The 17,251-nt window shown below is 62.6% G+C and overlaps 2 protein-coding genes across 11 annotated transcripts in view; one reads left to right on the top strand and one right to left on the bottom strand.

The window, feature by feature from the left end:
• Window positions 1-7,038, top strand: part of BOP1 (BOP1 ribosomal biogenesis factor) — a 58,807-nt gene extending 51,769 nt beyond the window's left edge. For all 3 annotated transcript variants that reach the window (XM_039321309.1, XM_039321310.1, XM_039321308.1), the window contains exons 4-16: window positions 1,470-1,624; window positions 1,870-1,987; window positions 2,094-2,195; window positions 2,735-2,947; window positions 3,189-3,350; window positions 3,556-3,636; window positions 3,862-3,931; window positions 4,449-4,581; window positions 5,126-5,306; window positions 5,404-5,692; window positions 5,874-5,958; window positions 6,402-6,509; window positions 6,595-7,038. In XM_039321309.1, coding sequence (XP_039177243.1) covers window positions 1,470-1,624; window positions 1,870-1,987; window positions 2,094-2,195; window positions 2,735-2,947; window positions 3,189-3,350; window positions 3,556-3,636; window positions 3,862-3,931; window positions 4,449-4,581; window positions 5,126-5,306; window positions 5,404-5,692; window positions 5,874-5,958; window positions 6,402-6,509; window positions 6,595-6,748 — 1,851 coding nt within the window. In that variant the 3' untranslated portion in view covers window positions 6,749-7,038. The remainder of the gene's footprint in view (window positions 1-1,469; window positions 1,625-1,869; window positions 1,988-2,093; window positions 2,196-2,734; window positions 2,948-3,188; window positions 3,351-3,555; window positions 3,637-3,861; window positions 3,932-4,448; window positions 4,582-5,125; window positions 5,307-5,403; window positions 5,693-5,873; window positions 5,959-6,401; window positions 6,510-6,594) is intronic.
• A 1,189-nt stretch (window positions 7,039-8,227) lies between these two features.
• MROH1 (maestro heat like repeat family member 1) overlaps window positions 8,228-17,251 on the bottom strand; it is a 36,925-nt gene continuing 27,901 nt past the window's right edge. For all 8 annotated transcript variants that reach the window (XM_039321336.1, XM_039321335.1, XM_039321334.1 and 5 more), the window contains 11 exons: window positions 16,784-16,949; window positions 15,804-16,000; window positions 14,178-14,315; window positions 13,643-13,757; window positions 12,239-12,385; window positions 11,656-11,844; window positions 10,994-11,149; window positions 10,775-10,909; window positions 10,166-10,268; window positions 10,002-10,067; window positions 8,228-8,842 (listed from right to left, as the gene is read on the bottom strand). In XM_039321336.1, the coding sequence (XP_039177270.1) occupies window positions 8,757-8,842; window positions 10,002-10,067; window positions 10,166-10,268; window positions 10,775-10,909; window positions 10,994-11,149; window positions 11,656-11,844; window positions 12,239-12,385; window positions 13,643-13,757; window positions 14,178-14,315; window positions 15,804-16,000; window positions 16,784-16,949 (1,498 nt within the window). In that variant the 3' untranslated portion in view covers window positions 8,228-8,756. The remainder of the gene's footprint in view (window positions 8,843-10,001; window positions 10,068-10,165; window positions 10,269-10,774; window positions 10,910-10,993; window positions 11,150-11,655; window positions 11,845-12,238; window positions 12,386-13,642; window positions 13,758-14,177; window positions 14,316-15,803; window positions 16,001-16,783; window positions 16,950-17,251) is intronic.

Genomic DNA, 17,251 nt, shown 5'->3' with positions numbered 1-17,251 from the left:
TCCTTTGAGGGCCCCTGCAGACAGGTGGCTTCTAGGCCAAGCTGCATCGCTAAGCCTCCGGGCAGGGGAGCCACGTCCGGTCTGTTGCTGGGGCTGTTAGTGGCCTCCGTGGTGGAGGCAAAGCTAGCCAGGTGCCCTCTTCTGGCAGGAGAGCCTGGAGCGTGTGCCCCAGCCGGTGGCCCCTTTCTGGGACAGCTGGAAGGTGAGCCCTGGAAGAGAAGCAGCAGCTCCAGACAGGAATCCCTGAGGTCAAGGGAGCCCCCCCCTCATGCCGGTGTAGCTGGGGTCTGCCAAAAGGGGAGGGGCGTTGCTCCCCTCCAGGAGGGAGGGAATTATGGTCTGGCCGGCCTCCAGTGGTCACTGCTGTCCTCGGGAGCTGCCTTGAGTCCCGCCCCGCACTGCTGGGTCTGATGGCGTATTTTGGGGGAGGCTCACCCAAGGAGGCCCCTCTTCTGCGGAGCTCCTGCCTTTCCCCTTCCCCTGGTTGCCAGGGAGGGGCCCCCCCGGGCGCACCTCCTTGAGGGGAGCCCCCAGCCACTTTTCCAATTCTGAAGCCAGGAGAGGCCAGCCAACCTTCCTTGGGGGCAGCTTATAGCCCTGAGTGTCGCCCTCTTTGCTCCCCAATGTCTCTCTCGCTCTTCCTGTTGCTGGGAATCGGCAGCTGGAGTTGTGGGGGGCTGACAGAAGGGCTGGGGGCAAATGCAAGGACCGCCTGGCGCCCTCTCCCGCTCTGCCCCACTTGTCCCCTCCGACCTGGGGATGCAGAGGCTCGGTTTGGCCCAAGCGGCCACTGGGGCCGCTCAGCGGCCCATCTGCCTCCAGGGCGCCTGGCCAGCCCAGTGCTGAGCAGGGGCTCCTGAAGGCTACGGGAGGATAACTACCCTTAATGTTAAAAATCCAGACACCCAAATGAGCATAAGCGATCAACACAGTTTGGGAAAGGTGGATTTAATATGGCCACGTAACAGAAAGGTTCCTCTTTCTCCCCCCCCCCATCCTCTGCCTGCAGCCCCCCCCCAACGGGTGTCCCTGTTTTGGGGGCCTCAATCATTTCCCCGTGAGACGGAAGCCTCTGCGCTCTTGAATGCCTCTGCAGCGTTCGGTGGGTTTGGGGCTCCTCTTGACATTGGCCGTGAATGCTGGAAGGCGTTTGTCGGTCACCGATGGCTGCAGGTTGAAATTGTATGTTTCCTGCTGGATGGTGCTGGTGCTGGTCTCCACCTGTGGGCCCCTCAGCGGCTGCCACAGATTGTCCTGCAAGCAAACGAAGAGGGGAAACCAGGATGCAGTAACCCTCCCCCCTTGGCAGAGTCTCTTCCAACTGCCCCCCCCTGTCCTGCAAGCAAACGAAGAGGGGAAACCGGGAATGCAGTAACCTTTCTCCCTTGGCAGAGTCTCTTTCAAGCTGCCCCCCCCTCCCCTGAAGCCCCACCTCCCCGCTGAAGCCCCGCCTGCCTCTCTTCTTCCAGGACATCCGCAACACGGTGGGCAACATCCCCATGGAGTGGTACCAGGACTTCCCCCACATCGGCTACAACCTGGAGGGCAGGCCGATTTACAAGCCCATCCGCTCCAAGGACGAGCTGGACAAGTTCTTGGAGAAGATGGAGAGCCCCGACTATTGGTGAGTCCCCCCCCAACCCCCCCCCCCAGGGGCAGCTGAAGGCCTCCTGGGCTCTCTTTGGGCAGCCCTCCCCCCTCCCCTTCAGGCGCAGGCAGAGACCCCCTCTGCAGGTGGGCCCGGCCTCTGGGCCGAAGGTGGGCGGGGCCTGTTGCAGGGAGAGACAGGTAAGGTGGGAAGCACAGCTGCTCATGGCTCTCTCTGCCCCCCTCCCTTCGTGTTCCCTCTATCTCCCCCTCCCCCCCCAGGCGAACGGTCCAGGACAAGATGACCGGGGCGGATGTGAAGCTGACAGACGAGCAAGTGGAGCTGGTGAACCGTCTGCAGAGCAGCCAGTTTGGGGACGTGAATTTCAATCCCTACGAGGTAAGCAAAGGGCTGTTCCCCCCCCCCCCCGGGGAGCCACATTTGGGGGGAGCAGCGGCTTTCCTGCAGCTGCAGCTCCCCCCCCCCACCTCTGTCTCCTTTGCAGCCGTCCGTGGATTTCTTCAGCAGCCAGGTCAGGATCCACCCAGTGACAAACCGGCCTGCGGACAAGCGGAGCTTCATCCCTTCCTTGCTGGAGAAGGAGAAGGTGAGCTGCTGAAAAAGAGAGGGGCTCCCCCTGGGGAGGGGCCTGGCCCCTCTCTTACACTGGCCTCGCCCCGAATACGCCCCATTTCCCAGGAGTTGCTGTCCCCACACAGACGCCGGCAATCTGTCCTTTTAAATCCAGAGGTTTGGCAGGGCTGTGTGTGTGTGAGAGAGAGACTTGCTCAGGTGAAAGGGCAATGTTGCTGTGAGGCAGCTGCCTTGTGTGAAAGTGATCCTGGGGAGGAGCAGCCTGGTGATGCAGGCCCTGGAGTGATTGGGGCCCAGACCAGGTCCCGGCCGGGTCCCTTCCCCTGTACAGTCTAGGAGGGCCCCTCAGAGCTGCCAAGACCACAACAGAAGGGCTCAGAGACGGGCGCTCTGGCTGCTCCACCAGTCAAGGGCTCTCTGGAAACAAGGGCGGGCAGGGAAAGGCTGCCATGCCGCTTGGAGAAGGCCGAGTCCGGGGCACCTCCAGGCGGGGCCCCTGCAGCTCCCGGGAGGACCCAGGCTGGGTTCACGGTGGCTCTTCTGCCCTTGCAGGTCTCCAGGCTGGTCCACGCCATCAAGATGGGCTGGATCAAGCCCAAGAGGCCCCGGGAGGACACCGGGCTCTTCTACGACCTTTGGGCCCAGGAGGACCACAGCTCCATCCTGGGACGGCACAAGATGCACGTGCCCGCCCCCAAGCTCCCCCTGCCCGGGCACGAGGAGTCCTACAACCCTCCTCCGGAGTATCTCCTGACCGAGGAAGAGGTGAGCAGAGCTGGGCCCGGCTCCCCTCCCTGCTCTTGGGGCAGGGGAGGTCATAGTCAGCGCCACGGGGGGGGGGGCTTTCCTGGCCTGCTCTAACCCTAACCCTGCAGCCGGAGCCGGGCAGGGGGCTCTGTGCTCCGCCCGGGGGTGTTTGGAGGGGCAGAGGGGCTGCCCTGCCTAAGGTCTCTTCCCAGGGACGGGGTTTTGCCCCTCCCTCACCTCCTCCCCGCAACCCCTGCAGAAACTCGCCTGGGAGCAGCAGGAGCCGGCGGAGCGCAAGCTGAGCTTCCTGCCCCAGCGCTGCGACTGCCTGCGCCGAGTGCCCGCCTTCCCTCGCTTCATCCACCAGCGCTTTGAGCGCTGCCTCGACCTCTACCTGTGCCCCCGCCAGAGGAAGATGCGGGTAGGCCTGGCTCCTTCCGGTGGGGGGAGGGGAGTGCGCAGACCCGTGTGGCCATCGGCCGCCCCTCAGCGGGCCAGGCAGGGCCGTGCCCCCTTGGTCCCGAGGGAGGGCAGGCCGCGGGCATCTCCCTGCGCCAGCCTGGGCAGTCACTCCCCGCTGGAACCGAGGCCGGGCAGGACGGACGGCTTCCCTCCTTCCTTTCCAGGTCAGCGTGGACCCCGAGGACCTGATTCCCAGGCTGCCCAAGCCGCAGGACCTGAAGCCCTTCCCAACCGCCCAGGCCTTGGTGAGGCTTTGCAGGGCGGCGTGTCTTCCTCCGCTGGGCCTTTGCTGGGCCACAGAAAACCTTGGGCTGCTGAGCAGCTGCTGGAAACAGGGTTAGGGGTTGGGGGGGTTGATAGGGGGCTGGTGGGGCCCCAGAGAGCAGGCTACGGGGGGGGGGGGCTGCTCCAGGAATGCCCCTTTTGCACTTTCCGCGTTGCTTCACTCGCCTGCCCGTCCCTCTCTCCAGGTGTATCGTGGCCACACCAGCCTTGTGCGCTGCATCAGCCTCTCTCCCACTGGGCAGTGGCTGGCATCAGGTACGTGGCCCTGCGCGGGCCCTGCTCCCCCTGCCTTGAATAAGGGCGGTTCCTTTGTTCCTGGCCACGTCCGACTCCCCAAGGCGGCTGAGAGGAGGCAGCTGGACTCCTGGGCCAGGTCGCCCAGGATATGGAAGGGCAGATGGGGGGGGTTGTGGCTATGAAGGGGGGATTCCCAGCCCTGCCAGACACCCTCCTGCCTGGCCTCCTTGCCCTGCCCAGAGTCTCGGGTGCAGCTCAAAGACCACCCACCTGGCTGCGGGCGTGGCCTCTGGACTTGCTCCTCATGCAAACGAGAGGCTCCGCCTTCCAGCCAGAGAACGGGACCCTTGCCGCAGGCGAGCCCCTCTCCCGGGGCTGAAGGGTGCAAGGCCGTGCAGCAGTGCGGGGTCCCCCCTGGGGCTCGGAGGGAGAGGGCGTAGTCCTTCCAGAGAGCCACCAAAGGTCTCCATCCTTGGAGAACGCCTGTTTCGGGGGGACCAGGGAAGACGCCACGGCTCCTGTGTCTCTCGCCCAGGTTCAGACAATGGCGCGGTGAAGTTCTGGGAGGTGTGCACGGCCCGGTGTGTGAAGACGCTCCCAGTGCAAGCGGCGGTGAAGAGCATCGCCTGGAACCCCAACCCCAGCATCTGTCTGGTGGCCGTGGCTGTGTGAGTACGGCTTCCGGCTGCCACAGGAGGGCCCCGGCCTCAGGGCCAGCAACCACGGGGCAGGCTGAAAGGGGCGCCTGGGTGGGCAGGCCTGAAGTGGCAGGTGGGACTGATGAGAAAGGAAATGGGGGTGGTCTATAATCATTGGGAAAGGAGGAAAAGTAAGCCCCTTCCTCCAAAACCCACAAATGGGTGTCCAGCCACCCAGGAAGTGATCGACCCCGTTTCCCATTCGGGTCCAGTGGAGAAACAAAATTTCTGGGTGCCCGTTCGGCACAGAGGAACGATCTTGTTTTGGGGGGGGGTGCTCTTTTCCGATGGGGAGAAAGTGGGTTGTGTCTCAGGTGCAGCGTACGGGGAGCCTTGGGGGGGCTCAGGGGTGACTGTGGCTTTCGTTTCACTTTCTGTAAAAGCTTTTGAAGTAGACTCACCTGGGAGGGGGGGGAGGTGAATCTTGGCCTGACCCGATTGCTGGGCAGCTGCCTTCTGCCCCGGAAGAGTGGGGTCCCCCTAACGCCTTCTCTGGGCCCCCCGTCCCTTCCAGGGAGCAGACGGTGCTGCTGGTGAACCCCAGCCTCGGGGACAAGCTGCTCTGTGGGGCCACCGACCAACTTCTGGAAGGCTACGTGGCCCCTGAGGAAGGCCGTCTGCAGCCCATCACGTGGGAAGAAGCCACAGAGGAGGAGCACCGCCTGGGTGTGCGGCTCAGGCTGAGGTTTGGGAAGGTGCGGCCTGGGCACAGCAAGTGAGCGGGGGGGGCAGGCCGGGGGGGGCTCTTTCTGCCTCTGTGCCCGTTTTCCCCAACCTGGTCTCCTCCCTCAGCCCCTGAAGCAGGTCACCTGGCACGGGAAGGGCGACTACTTTGCCACGGTGGTGTCCGACAACAGCCACCTGCAGGTGCTGATCCACCAAGCCAGCAAGCGCTGGAGCCAGGCGCCCTTCCGCCGGAGCAAGGGCCAGGTGCAGCGCATCCTCTTCCACCCGCTGCGGCCCTTCTTCTTCGTGGCCACCCAGCGCTTCGTCCGCATCTACCACCTGCTCAAGCAGGAGCTGACCAAGAAGCTGCTCACCAACTGCAAGTGGGTCTCCAGCATGGCCGCCCACCCCGGAGGTGAGCCCGGAGCCGCCCAGGCCCACAGCGGGTCGCCTTCCTGGGCACGGGCAGGGGGACCTCTTCGGTCTGCCCCGCCAGCCCTGCCTGGGAGAGGGAGCCCCCCCCCCGTCCCTGCCTGGGCACAGAGGGGCGGGGGCGGCCTTTCAGCCTGTCCCCCAACGGGTCCCCCTCTTCTCAGGCGACAACTTGATCTGCGGCAGCTACGACAGCAAGCTCGTCTGGTTTGACCTGGACCTCTCCACCAAGCCTTACCGGGTGCTCAGGTAGGGGGGAGCAGCCAGCCCTCCCTTCCCCCACCCCCTCCCCGTCTTCCAAAATGGCTCTCCAAACTCCGCCTCATCCAGCCTCTGAAGGCAATGGGGGGGCTTCTTCCCCTGGAATGCAGGACACGCTGCCACCACCTCCTAGCTGATCCTGAGCTGCAAGGTCTTCCCAGCCCGGATGCTGGCACCCCGAGGGCAGGCCGGCCCCTCCAGTGTCCGTGCCCAGCATAATTCTGCCTTCAGCAGCCCCCCCCCCCACATTAATCAGCTGGGGCTGATGTCTTCTCCTTGGCTGTGAGCCAGTCCTAGAGCAAAGAGCCCACCCACCCACCCTGCAGCTGCTTTTCCTTCCTTCTGCTTTCGGACCAGACCTGGCCTCCGTCTTGCAGGGAAGGGTGGAGGGCACCACGGGCTACTGGGTCAGCTTTTCCCTTCTCTGGCAGGCACCACAAGGCAGCCCTGAGGTCAGTGGCTTTCCACCCTTCCTACCCGCTTTTTGCCTCCGGCTCGGACGACGGCAGCGTGATTGTGTGCCACGGCATGGTCTACAAGTGAGTGTCTGCCCGGGGTGGAGGGAGAACGTGGTGATGGGGGACAGAACTGGCCCCGCTGACCCTTCTCCGCCTCTCCCTCCAGCGACCTGCTCCAGAACCCGCTGCTTGTGCCAGTGAAGGTGCTGAGGGGCCACGCGCCGGCCCACGACCTGGGCGTCCTCGATGTCCTCTTCCACCCCACGCAGCCGTGGCTTTTCTCTGCGGGCGCAGACGCCACCGTCCGGCTCTTCACGTAGCCCTGCGCCCAGCTCCAAACAGACTTGGCAGGAGAGCGGAAGCCAGGGGTGCCAGGCCCTCCGGGGGGCTCCTTTGCCTGGGAGGCTGCAGGTTTTGGTCCCGGCGAGGATGAGCGGCGGCCCCTGGAGCAACGTCACATCTTGCAGGCCTCCAGCGGGGGGGGGGGGTATCCTGGAGGACTGAGCAGGCCAGGCACAGGGCGCTCTTTTGCATTGTTTGTGGGTCCCACCCGCTCGGTTGGAAAACAATAAAAGTGCCTGATTTGCAAGGAAGCTCCCTTGACCAGAAACAGAACGGGGTGGTGGTGGTAAATGGATAAAAGGAGATGGGGGTGGGTGAGGGGGGGTGAGTGTTCTGGTGGAATTGCCTTTGATCCTGACGTCTTGGGACTCAGCCACTTTCTGTGGACGGCTAGAAAAGTCCCTTTTGCATCCTCTTCCTCATTCTAAATGTGCCCAGCAATTTGTGGCCCCCTGGCACAAGGCTTCATGCTTAAAGAGCACCTCATGTGCTCCCCCTTCTCCCTCCCCCTCAGTAAGAAACCGCACGGCCGGGGGGGGCCCTGAGCAGGGGAGGCAGAGGGACCTCCGTGGCTACAGAGAGGCTGGCCGTATCAGGCTGACGGCGCCGATGGTGGTTCCTGCAGGGGCCTCACTAGCCCTGCTTGAAGTAGCCCCCCCTCCTCCCCCCCCAAACTGGCTGGTTTCTATAGGGTCCAGCTTGGCCCTTCCGTTTGAAGCTGCCAGAGTCGCCCTTCAGGAAGGATTCTGTCCCTTCCTCCAAAGAGGCCGGATGGAGCTGTCCAACCTCCGGAGAGTCAAGCAAGCGGGAGCTCAGAGGGACTGGGGGGGGGGCGGCTTTGCGAGCATGTCTGCCTGGTTCTCTTGACATGGGGGCGCCTGCTGCTCTCTCTTCTCTGCAGAAGGAAGGAACCCCTCAGCCCCCCCTTTCAGCTGCAGGCCTGCCGGGCTCCCATTCAAACAGCAGCAAGGTGGAGGGGGGGGGAGCTGGGATTTCCAAGGCTGGGGGGGGGATGCCTCTGCAGTTGGCAATATGGAGGACAAATGGGGTCTGGCTGCACAGCTCATTCCTGGGGCTGCAGACATGCTGGGCTGGGCTCGACCATGACTTCAGGGGCTCCCTGCGATGAGTTCCGCTGGCCGGTTGCCACTCTGGGTCAGGTCGGAGGCCGGGGGGGGGGAGGATTGAGTCCTTCCTGCCCCCCTGGGGCCATTTAGGCAGCTTCCTCCAGACACAGGCAACTCTCTCTGTGGTGGGGGGCTGCTTGCAGCTGCTGAGGCCGAGGGAGACCTCGCCTTCTCTGGCCTGGGAGTTGGTGGTTTTCCAGAAGCCAGCGGTGACTTGGCAGACCCATCCCCAAGGGCTGGACCCCAGAAGCCGAGGGAGAAGCCACTGGGGACTGAGCAATGGGGGGGGGGCTCTCCTCTCCTGGCCAAGGAGCTAAGAAAGAGCCCTGGTGGTTCTGAGAAGCAAATAGTTTATTAAAAATAAGTTGTCTGAGTCTATATACAAACTCTTGCTGAGAGGAATGCGCATAAACTTTGGAAGGTGCAGCAGGGCGCTCTCCCCCCCCCCCATGCTGGGGCTGGAGGGAGGGGTGCCAGCATGGCACAGCCGCCTAGCCAAAAGCAGAGTCAGGAGGCACCTGCTCCTCTGGGGCAGGGAGGGGAGGGGCCACGCTGGTCCTCTGCCCCTGTGCAACAGCCCTGAGACTATTCTGTGCCCCATGTCTGGTCCAGCCTACCCAAGTGCAGGGGTGGGGGGACGGGGCGGTCCCCTGCAGAAATTCAAAAAGACATGGAAACAAAAAGGTGCAGAGAGTTCAGGTCTTCTCTTTAAGATGTTGAGGGCGGGGAATGTTCCAGTATGCGAAGGTTGTGTTGCTCTGGAAGACGTGTGACTCGCCTCTCGGGAGGGGTGAGGGCAACCTGGAGCTGGGAGGGGGGGAATCCTACTTCCTCCGGTGGCATCCGTGGCCAGGAGTCCTTAAATGGCCCTGCCCAGGCGGCCCAGGGTCTCCACCGCCTTCGCCCGCACCGTCGACACGGGGTCCTTCAGCAGCACGGTCAGAGCTGGACAAGAGAAACAGCCGGTCGTCAGCCAGGAGCCCGGGCAGCCCTCTTGCAGCCCTCCTGTGCCCCATCTGAAGGGCCGCAGCTGAAAGCCAAGCACTGGCGGAAGCCCGGCTCTCTGGGGGCCACGGACAGTCTCGGCCCACGCGGCAGCAACTCCGTCGGCTGTGCTGGGCTGCTGCGTCTGCTCTGCCTGCGCCTGGCCCCGGCCCAGCTGCAGGGCGGGCGAGGGGCCAGGAGTCCCTCCCAAGCAGCAGAGATACAATAATATTTTTCCAGTAGCATGTTTACACTGCAAATCCGAGACACTCTGGTCCCGCCAGAGCAGCGAGCGAGGGAGACGGGCTGATTTATGCACAGAGCCGCTTCCCGTCCATCAGCCCCGACCAGCTGCAGGAGCTCCGGGGGAGGAGGGGGGCTGGCAGGCCCAGCACTCGCACTCAAGACGGGAAGCTGTGGCGACCCCATCCGGAGTCCTTGCCGCTCCCTCCCCCTCCCCGGCATCCCCCCCACCCCTGCACACAGATGGGCCTCTCTTCGGGTCGGCTCCCTCAGCCAACGGAAAGATACTTTTCCCTTTTTTAGTGGTTTTTAAGCTCCGCTGGAAAGCTCAGAGATTTTCCAAGCCTTACTCTGAGCGATGAGGTCACTGCTGACAAGGAAAAACAGGAGCAAAGTCCAGGAAAGTTTATTACCTAACTGGATTTTCTGGATGGTCTCAGAGGGGCAGCCCTGAGGCGGGGGGGGGGGAGGAAGCTGGGCTGCACGCAGGAACGTGGCCCCGATCCTCTCTGCACCGCAGCCTGGCCCAAGGCTAGCCAAGGACAAGGGGCTGCCCCCCAGCAGGGAAGCCATTGCCCCACCACCTTCACCCAAGAAGGTGTCCCGTGCGGGGGGGGGGTGGCTGCTGGGCTGGCACCGAGACCTTTCCCCCTTCGTCCTCCTCAGCTGTACTCTTCACGGGAGGGGACCAATCCTCTGATGGGGCAAGGATGCAGCCCAGAGAGAGGAAAACGTTGCTACCTAATTGGGACAGAGGCCTTTCCCAGCACCGCCATCTGGATCCCTCAGCGGTTCCTACACGGTATCCAAGGCCGCAGTGGCAGACCCACCTCGGGTGCAGACGCTGCCCTGGGGGACGCCTCCCATGGTCACTCACCAGCAATCAATTCGTCCAGATCCAGCTGCTGGCTCTGCTCTCGGTCCACGTGCAGGATGAGGAAGCCTTCCGGGGAAGGGGGAGAGAAGGCCCTTTCAGCCCCACAGAACGGGGGGGGTGTCCCATTCAGGAAAGACCAGCCCTTCCATGGGGGCCCTTCTCACCTACAAACATGGGGGCAGCAGCTCGGATATCGGCCCAGTTGCTCTTGAAGTAGAAGAGGTTGATGTTGACCAAACGACTCAGCATTTCCGGGATGCTCTGCATCTGAATCGGAGGGAAAGAAGACCTAGAGAACCAGCTAGCACCAGGTGGAAAATCTCTTTGGACGAGCAGCCAGGCTATGGAAACAAATCAAGGGGTCAACTCAGCTGCTTTGGTCATGGGCAACACAGCCCTGTGTCCTCCTAAACTGACTGACTGGGACAATTTAGTGCCGGCCCACGGTCAGAGCAGCTGAGCCAGTAAGACGGAGGGCTCCGATAGCAACCAAATGTTGACCCTGAAAACTGCAGGTGGGCCAGGGGGGCAGAGGGTCACCTCAGCCACAAAGCAGGACATCTCCGCTCAGGAAAGTTCTCCTTTCCAGCTGAGCAGAAGAGCAGGCCTGTGGTGCTTCTGGACCTTCTCATCCCTGGGAAAAGGTTGGGCTGTACTGTGGACCTCCTTGTTTTGAAACCGGTTGTGTAGTGCTGAGCAGAGACTGGGAGACGGGAGGCTTAGCGAGGTCTTCACCCGCGGAAGGACGGGGAAGCCAAAGGCCAGGCGCTCACCAGGTGTTTGCAGGCGTCATTCATGAACTCGCCATAGTGGAGGCTCCACTCCTCGTGCAGGTGCTTCTGAAACATCTCACAAAGCCCAGGGCAGCTCATGATGGGTCCACACATGCGCAACGCAAATTTGCAGGCCTGCGAGGAAGGACAGGGGAGGAGTTGTGGAACCTTCACTGCAGAGGGGAAGAGAGCTGAGTCCGTCCTAGCTGGGGCACCGACCTTGACGACCTCCGGCTTTGGGTCTTGGAGATGTAGCAGCAGGGTCACCAGGCCATAGAGGATCTGCTCAAAACAGGCATCTTCACCGCTCCCTGAGGTGAACCTGGCCAGGTTCCCAAAGAGGAAGATGGAGGTCCTGCGGAGGTTGGGTTCCTCCTGCAAGGAAAGCAGTTCTGTGGGGGCGGCTGGAGGGGGCCCCGCTCCTCCCCTCTCCCCACCACGTCCATCTTCTCCTTCCCAGACTTCATCCTCCCTGTAAAACAGCAGTCCCCAACCTTTCCAGTTTTGCAGACCGGTGTGTGTGGGGGAAGGGGATGGTTCCACGCGAGCGGAGGGCAAGGGCACGCATGCTCCCCCCCAAGCACATCTCCATACATCATGTGTTGCTGCAACACAACACCCGAAGACACAGGTGGGAATATGGTTCAGCCCCCAGGCCAAGCTTCCTGTGGACAGGGCAGCTGCACTTTTGATGTGCCACTCTAATTCACCAGCCAGCACGAGCAATTCTGGGAGTTGAAGTCCAGACATCCTAAAAGTTGCCACGTTTGCACATCCCTGCGCTAGACAAACTCACCTGAAGGCCTGAGGACTACCCTACAGACCCCCCCCAAAGTGCGGCCAGCTCCCCTTTCCCTCCCCTACCTGACTGCACTGCTTACGCTGTCAAAGAAGGGCCGGATTCGCATGGTGACGTGCAGCAGCACGGAGTGGACATCGCTCTCTTCAGTGAAGGCCAGGATCTTGGAGAGGCTGGACATGGCTTCCAAGGCAACCAGGTTGTTGGGATCATCCTTGTCGTCCAAGCTGTTGATCATGGAAGCCAGCAGTTGGGCTCCATTCTTCCTCGTCTGCCATAGGGGGGGAAACAGAGGGCCTGGGTCAGGAGCCGAACGCCAACCGCAGCTTCGGGGCACGTGCTTGGCAGAGGGGAGATGGTCTGTCCGGGAACTGGGGTGCTCTGCCTGTTCGGCAACTGCTATCCTATCCTGAGGAGAGCGTGGTGACGGACAGCTAGATTCTTGGAGGAGTAGAGACACCGTTGCCAGGGGGGGGGGGGAAGTGCCTGCTGCTGCTGCCGCCGCCATTTTCTTGCCCAGGAAAGAATTGCTGAACTTCTACCGTGGATCTCATTTCCAGACGTGCAGCAGAAGCAGCTGCCCGCAAAGATGGAGACCAGCTCAGGAGCCTGGCAAAAGGAGCCTGACTGACCCCACGTGCCCACCCAAACCCAGAAGCCCTCACCTTCTCCGGGGAGCCCAAAGCAACATTGCCCAATCCACGAAGGGCCAGCATTCGCACCACCGCCAAGGAGTCTCTTTGCCGGGCCGTCATGCTGTCCATCAGAGTCTCCAGAAGAACCAGATCGTTTACCACGTTGCTGCTGAGGAGCTGAAAGACACACAGCCCCCCCCCCCCCAATCCTTTGTGGCAAGGCAGTTTCCACCCCCAAGAGGCCTGCCAGCCAGAATGGGGGCAACCTTCTTCCACTCTACCTGCCAGCCCTTCAGGGGCCAGGAACTGGCGGAATTCCTGGGCCCCACGCTGGCTTCAGTTGGCCAGAGCCCAGACGGGGCCGAAGGACTCAATCCACCCAAAGGCCAACACCATCCAGGAGAAGAAAGTCTGAACCTGGATGGGGTTAGTGGGTCCTTCTCAATTTGCAGTGGAAATGTCTCCTGCACAGGGGGGATCCTCCCTGCTGGCCCCGATCCGCTCCTCCCAGCAGCACTGGATCTGCCCCCTTGCCTCGCCCCCAGCGACCTATGTTAAGGACCTGTGCAGTTTGCAGCTTCTCACTCTGTGTGTGTGTGTGTGTGTGCGTGCGCGTGTACTCTGCCTGTGTAGGCATTCACTCCTCAGCATGGTTCAAATGCTGTGTGCTTTATGGCCAAGTGTCTCCCCCCCCCCGCCCCTCCCCTCCCATCTGGCTGTGGGCTTCCCCGCGGAGCCTCTTAATCCCCAACTGCTTTATCAGCTGAGATCCTAAGAGGCAGCTTCCTGGCCCCAGCAGGAGCGGCTGCCTTGTAATGGAGACCATTGGGAGGCCCCCAGCCAGGGCTGGCAACTCAGCCGAGGGAGGGTCACAGTCACCCTGGGCGGGAGGAGGCAGCCGGACCTCCTCCGTTCCTCAGGGTGGACGTTGAGGGACGAGGGGAGGGTTGGTGGCCTCGTCTGCTGGTGGCCCAGGCAGGAGCTGGGTCCCCAGCAAAAATAAAAGCCCAGAGGGGGTCCGTAGCCCCCACGGTGAGATAGGCAGCAAAAAAAACCCTAGCAAATAAATAACAAAGGTAATAAATAATCGCTGTGGCCCACTGGCAACTTCAGAGCTATCAGACAGGCTGAAGGAAAGCAGAAGCCATGGGGGGGGGGCTTTGCTGGCTCACCCCCCCCCCTTAGCTTGCTCACTCCACCTGCCTCTGGAGAGCAGGCAGCCCAAGGCTGGAGGCAGCAGGCGGAAGCCGGATCCCGCTAAAGAACCAAAGGATCCCCAGCCGCTGCCTGAGCCGGGTGCTAAAAGCAGACCTCCGTTCCCCTTCTCGCCATCCTTTGCAGCTCCTGGACCTGGGGTTATGAGCCTCAAAGATGGGGAGGCGGAACTGCCCGAGACTGGGCCAGAAGGGCAGCTGGGGCCCCAGGCGGACTTACCTCGGCAAAGAAGGCGGTGGTGGTGAGCCGTTGGCTGTCGTAGATGCTGTTCAGCATCGGTAAAAGCAGCTTCACAATCGGAGGGAGCCTGGGCCCCGCCTGCTTCGCCATGGCCCTGAAACAGCCCCCGAGAGCCCTCCGGGTGAGCCAACTGGGCAACATCATCAGTGCAAGGAGGGGGTGGGGGTTCCAGAGTGGAGTGGGGGAGGAGGAGGAGGAGCTCTCTGGCCTTGGCTGGTTTTTTGCAGGCGTTTCATTACCCAACTAGGCAACGTCACCAACGCACTGATAAAGTTACCTGGTTGGGTGATGAAATGGCTTCAAAGCCAACCACAAGCTTGGAGGGCACCAACCCCCAGCAGCAGCCTATATTCTCCCCTAGAGAAGCTCTTAAGTGTGAGCATCCCTGTCCCAGCAGCAGCAAAGTCCTGGTGCCAACCCTCCAGAGCAGGCAGGGCCACCTGGAGCCCTCCGGGCTTCTCCCGGGACAATCCCAGGCCAGCAAAGGGCCCGATCCAGAGTGTGCCCCGCTCACCTTGCCAGAAAGGCCACGCCGTCGTAGTGCGTGTCCGGACTCCGCAGCAGTTCCCAGCCACCGGCCTCCGTCACAGCGTTGCTCACTGACTCGCTGCCGCCCTGGGTCAGCATGGCCTTGAGGGTCTCGATTGCAGAGCTGGGGGGGAGGAGGAGGAGGAGAGGGGTGCTGAAGCCCACCGCCCAGAAGCCCAGATGCTGGAGGATGGCCAGAGCTTAGCCTGGTGCCAGTGTGGATGCCCGTCTGTTCCTGGGAGCCCCTCAGGCCCATCTGAACGCCGAGAGCTCCAGAGCAGCTGGCCCACTCAAATTTACTGGGGGGCGGGGCGGGGCAGGGGGGGGCAACGATTCCCCTGGCACAGTGAGTGAGGCTCCATCTGGGAGCTCACGTCCTCTGACTGCTCCTCAGAAGCCCCCTCCCAAAAAACCTTGCCTGGATGGCCCCGATCCTGCAAGTGCATGTCTTCCAGAGCAGGAGGTGGAACCCCTGGTGACTAAGAGACAACCACTGCACACAGAAGTGGCCGGCCATCAGTGACCGCAGGAGGGATGTCCAGACATCTGCAGATGTTCAGGATCCTGTTGGGCATCCCGTTCCTCTCATCCCCCCCCCCATCTCCAGGCCCTTTTGGGAGGGGGCACAGCTGGTAACCCAGTTTTGTCTGTGAAGGTTCTCATTCACCCAGATTATAGTTATCCCAAAGGTGCTTTTATTTTAAAGGTAATTGGACTTTCTGATTTTTCTTCAAGATGTTTCGCTTCTCATCCCCAAAGCTTCTTCAGTCAGAAAGTCCAACTGCCTTTAAAGCAAAATCACCTTTGGTGCAAGATACGGTGCAGGATCTGCACACCCCACCCTCCAAGAAAACAGGCTGAAGATTGGGGGGCTGCAAAGGGACCTCCCCAGAGCCACAGGACTAACTTACTGCTCCTACAGTAAGTGATCCCAGCACAGTGCCAGCAGCATGACACCTGGCAACGTGGCCCACCGGAGCACGGCTATCCTGCACCATCTCCCCCCCCTTCCCCTCCCCAAGTAAACTACCAAGTCTTTGGGTCCCCCAAAACAAGGCGCGTGTGGCAGGACATACAGGTGCCTCAGTGACCCAGGTCTCCAGGTGCTCAGATATGAGAGCCCAGGTGCCCCTCCGCGTATGTGGACCCCAGCTGGGAGACCTCCCTCCCCCCAGGCTGCTCTGCTCTCCAGCTGGCCCAGCCCTGCCCCCGGCCCAGATGCCCAGGGCAGCCCCTGCAGCGCAGCCCGGTGGCTGGAATGGCAGCTGTGATCCCATCCAGCCTTGCAGAGGACGCGCATCCCGGCCCCCTCGGAGGAATGCAGATGCAAACCGCAGGGCTGACTGCAACAGGAAGCACAATTTAATATTTCCTGACCTCGGAGAGAGGAGCGTGTGGAAAGCAGGCCCGAATCCCCCGGGCGGAGGTCAGGCCCGGCTCCATACCTCCTCTGCGATGGGCCGTGGCGCATTAGCCAGCCCCCATGTTACACCGGGGGCCACCGCCGGGCTGCTTACTCAGGAGCCGAATCAGTTTCACCTGGTGGGGAAGGAGGGGCGGGGGGAGCAGGGGGAGGCGTCGAGCCCCCCCCCCTTACAGCCCCATCCATTACCTGCAAGGGTCGAGTGAGCGCAGGCTCTGCCCCCGGCCGATGCCCTTCCGCTCCTTGGACTGCAGGTGCTTCGGCAGCCGGACCCCCACCGTGCAGCTGACCCGGAGCAGGAGGGAGACGAAGAGCTCTGCGTAGAGCCCCCCCACGGCTGGTCCAGACTCCCGGACAGACATGATCTCATGCAGCGCACACGTGGCCTGGCGGGGGGGGGGGAGCCGCATCCATTTCTGTCCCCCAGCAGGAGGCACTGGCCTCCCTTCCTCCCTCCCCGCACACGTCATCAGGGCTCCAGGTGAGCAGCCTCCCCACAAGACTTGGGGGGGGGGCTTGAGCAGACACACACCCCCCAGCAGCCCTGGCTAGGATGGCAAGATGTGCAGCTGCTGCTCCTCCCCCCTCTGGGGCCCTCCACTGACACATGGGCTCCCCCCAGCAAGGCAAGCGAAGGAGGTGAAGGCAGCCAAGGGTCCAAAGGGGGTCTGCAGACCCCAGGCTTCAGCCCTCGGACAGGACTCTCGAGCAGCCTCCTCTGAAGATGCCCAGAGGCGCCCCTGCCCACCCAGACCAGGGCAGAGGGCAGCGGAAGGCGGGCACGAGCCGGGTGCAGGAACCGGCGGTCCTGAGGGCCCTCCAGAGGGCAGGGGGAGAGATCCACTGCATCTGGAAGGAGGGGCTCAAGGAAGCCTCCCCAGGTGTGGGGCAGGGAGGGGTGCCAGGCTCCGTGCAGGAACAAGCAGGGAGGTGAACCCAACTGACCCCCCCTCCTTGCCAGACAGACCCACAGCAGCCCCACTGCAAGACAGGTCAGCGCCACAGAGGGTCTCCAGCCTCAGGAGCCCTTAATAGGGCTGGGGCAGCCCCCTGCCTTGTCACTAGGCTAAGCCGGACGTGGGTGCAGGGCGACAGCAGTGCCCCCGTGCAACTGGGGGGGGAGGGACCGGAGAGGCCTCCGGCAGAAGGCGCCTGCCCCAGACACTCACCGAGAGGGGATAGAAGGTGGCCACGCGCTCCGAGCGGCTCCCTCGCAGGAAGGACTTGTTCTCTTTGTACGGGACATCCCGGTTGACTTTGTCCAGCAGCAGCTCCAGGACCTGGGCGGTCAGGGTGGGCTCCAGCGCCAGCGCCCTCCACATGGTGCAGCTGCAGCTGCAGAGAGGCAGAGGAGCCCCCTTCAGCCCCTTCCGGGAGCCCTTCCTGCCTCCGCCCTTGTTTGTGGCTTGCCCATGAAACCGTCCAGAGGAGGGGACTGAGTCCCTGAGGCAAGGCCACTCATCGCCCAGGAGCCCCCAAGGGGAATGGGGAGGGGGGAGCTGCCAGCCTTGTTCCCCCCAAATGCATTTCCAAGCTCCGACCCACAAGCCCCTCGGGGCACCTGCCGCAGCTGAGTCAGGGGAACCCAGAGTGCCTTTCCGGGGGAGACCCTACCTTGAGAGGGGAACTGACCACCA

Source organism: Crotalus tigris, unplaced genomic scaffold (assembly GCF_016545835.1).
Source record: "Crotalus tigris isolate CLP2741 ecotype Arizona unplaced genomic scaffold, ASM1654583v1 scf7180000023738.1706062, whole genome shotgun sequence".
Lineage (NCBI taxonomy): Eukaryota > Metazoa > Chordata > Lepidosauria > Squamata > Viperidae > Crotalus > Crotalus tigris.
Note: the sequence above shows the minus strand (reverse complement) of the source record. Positions and strands in the feature narration are given on the sequence as shown.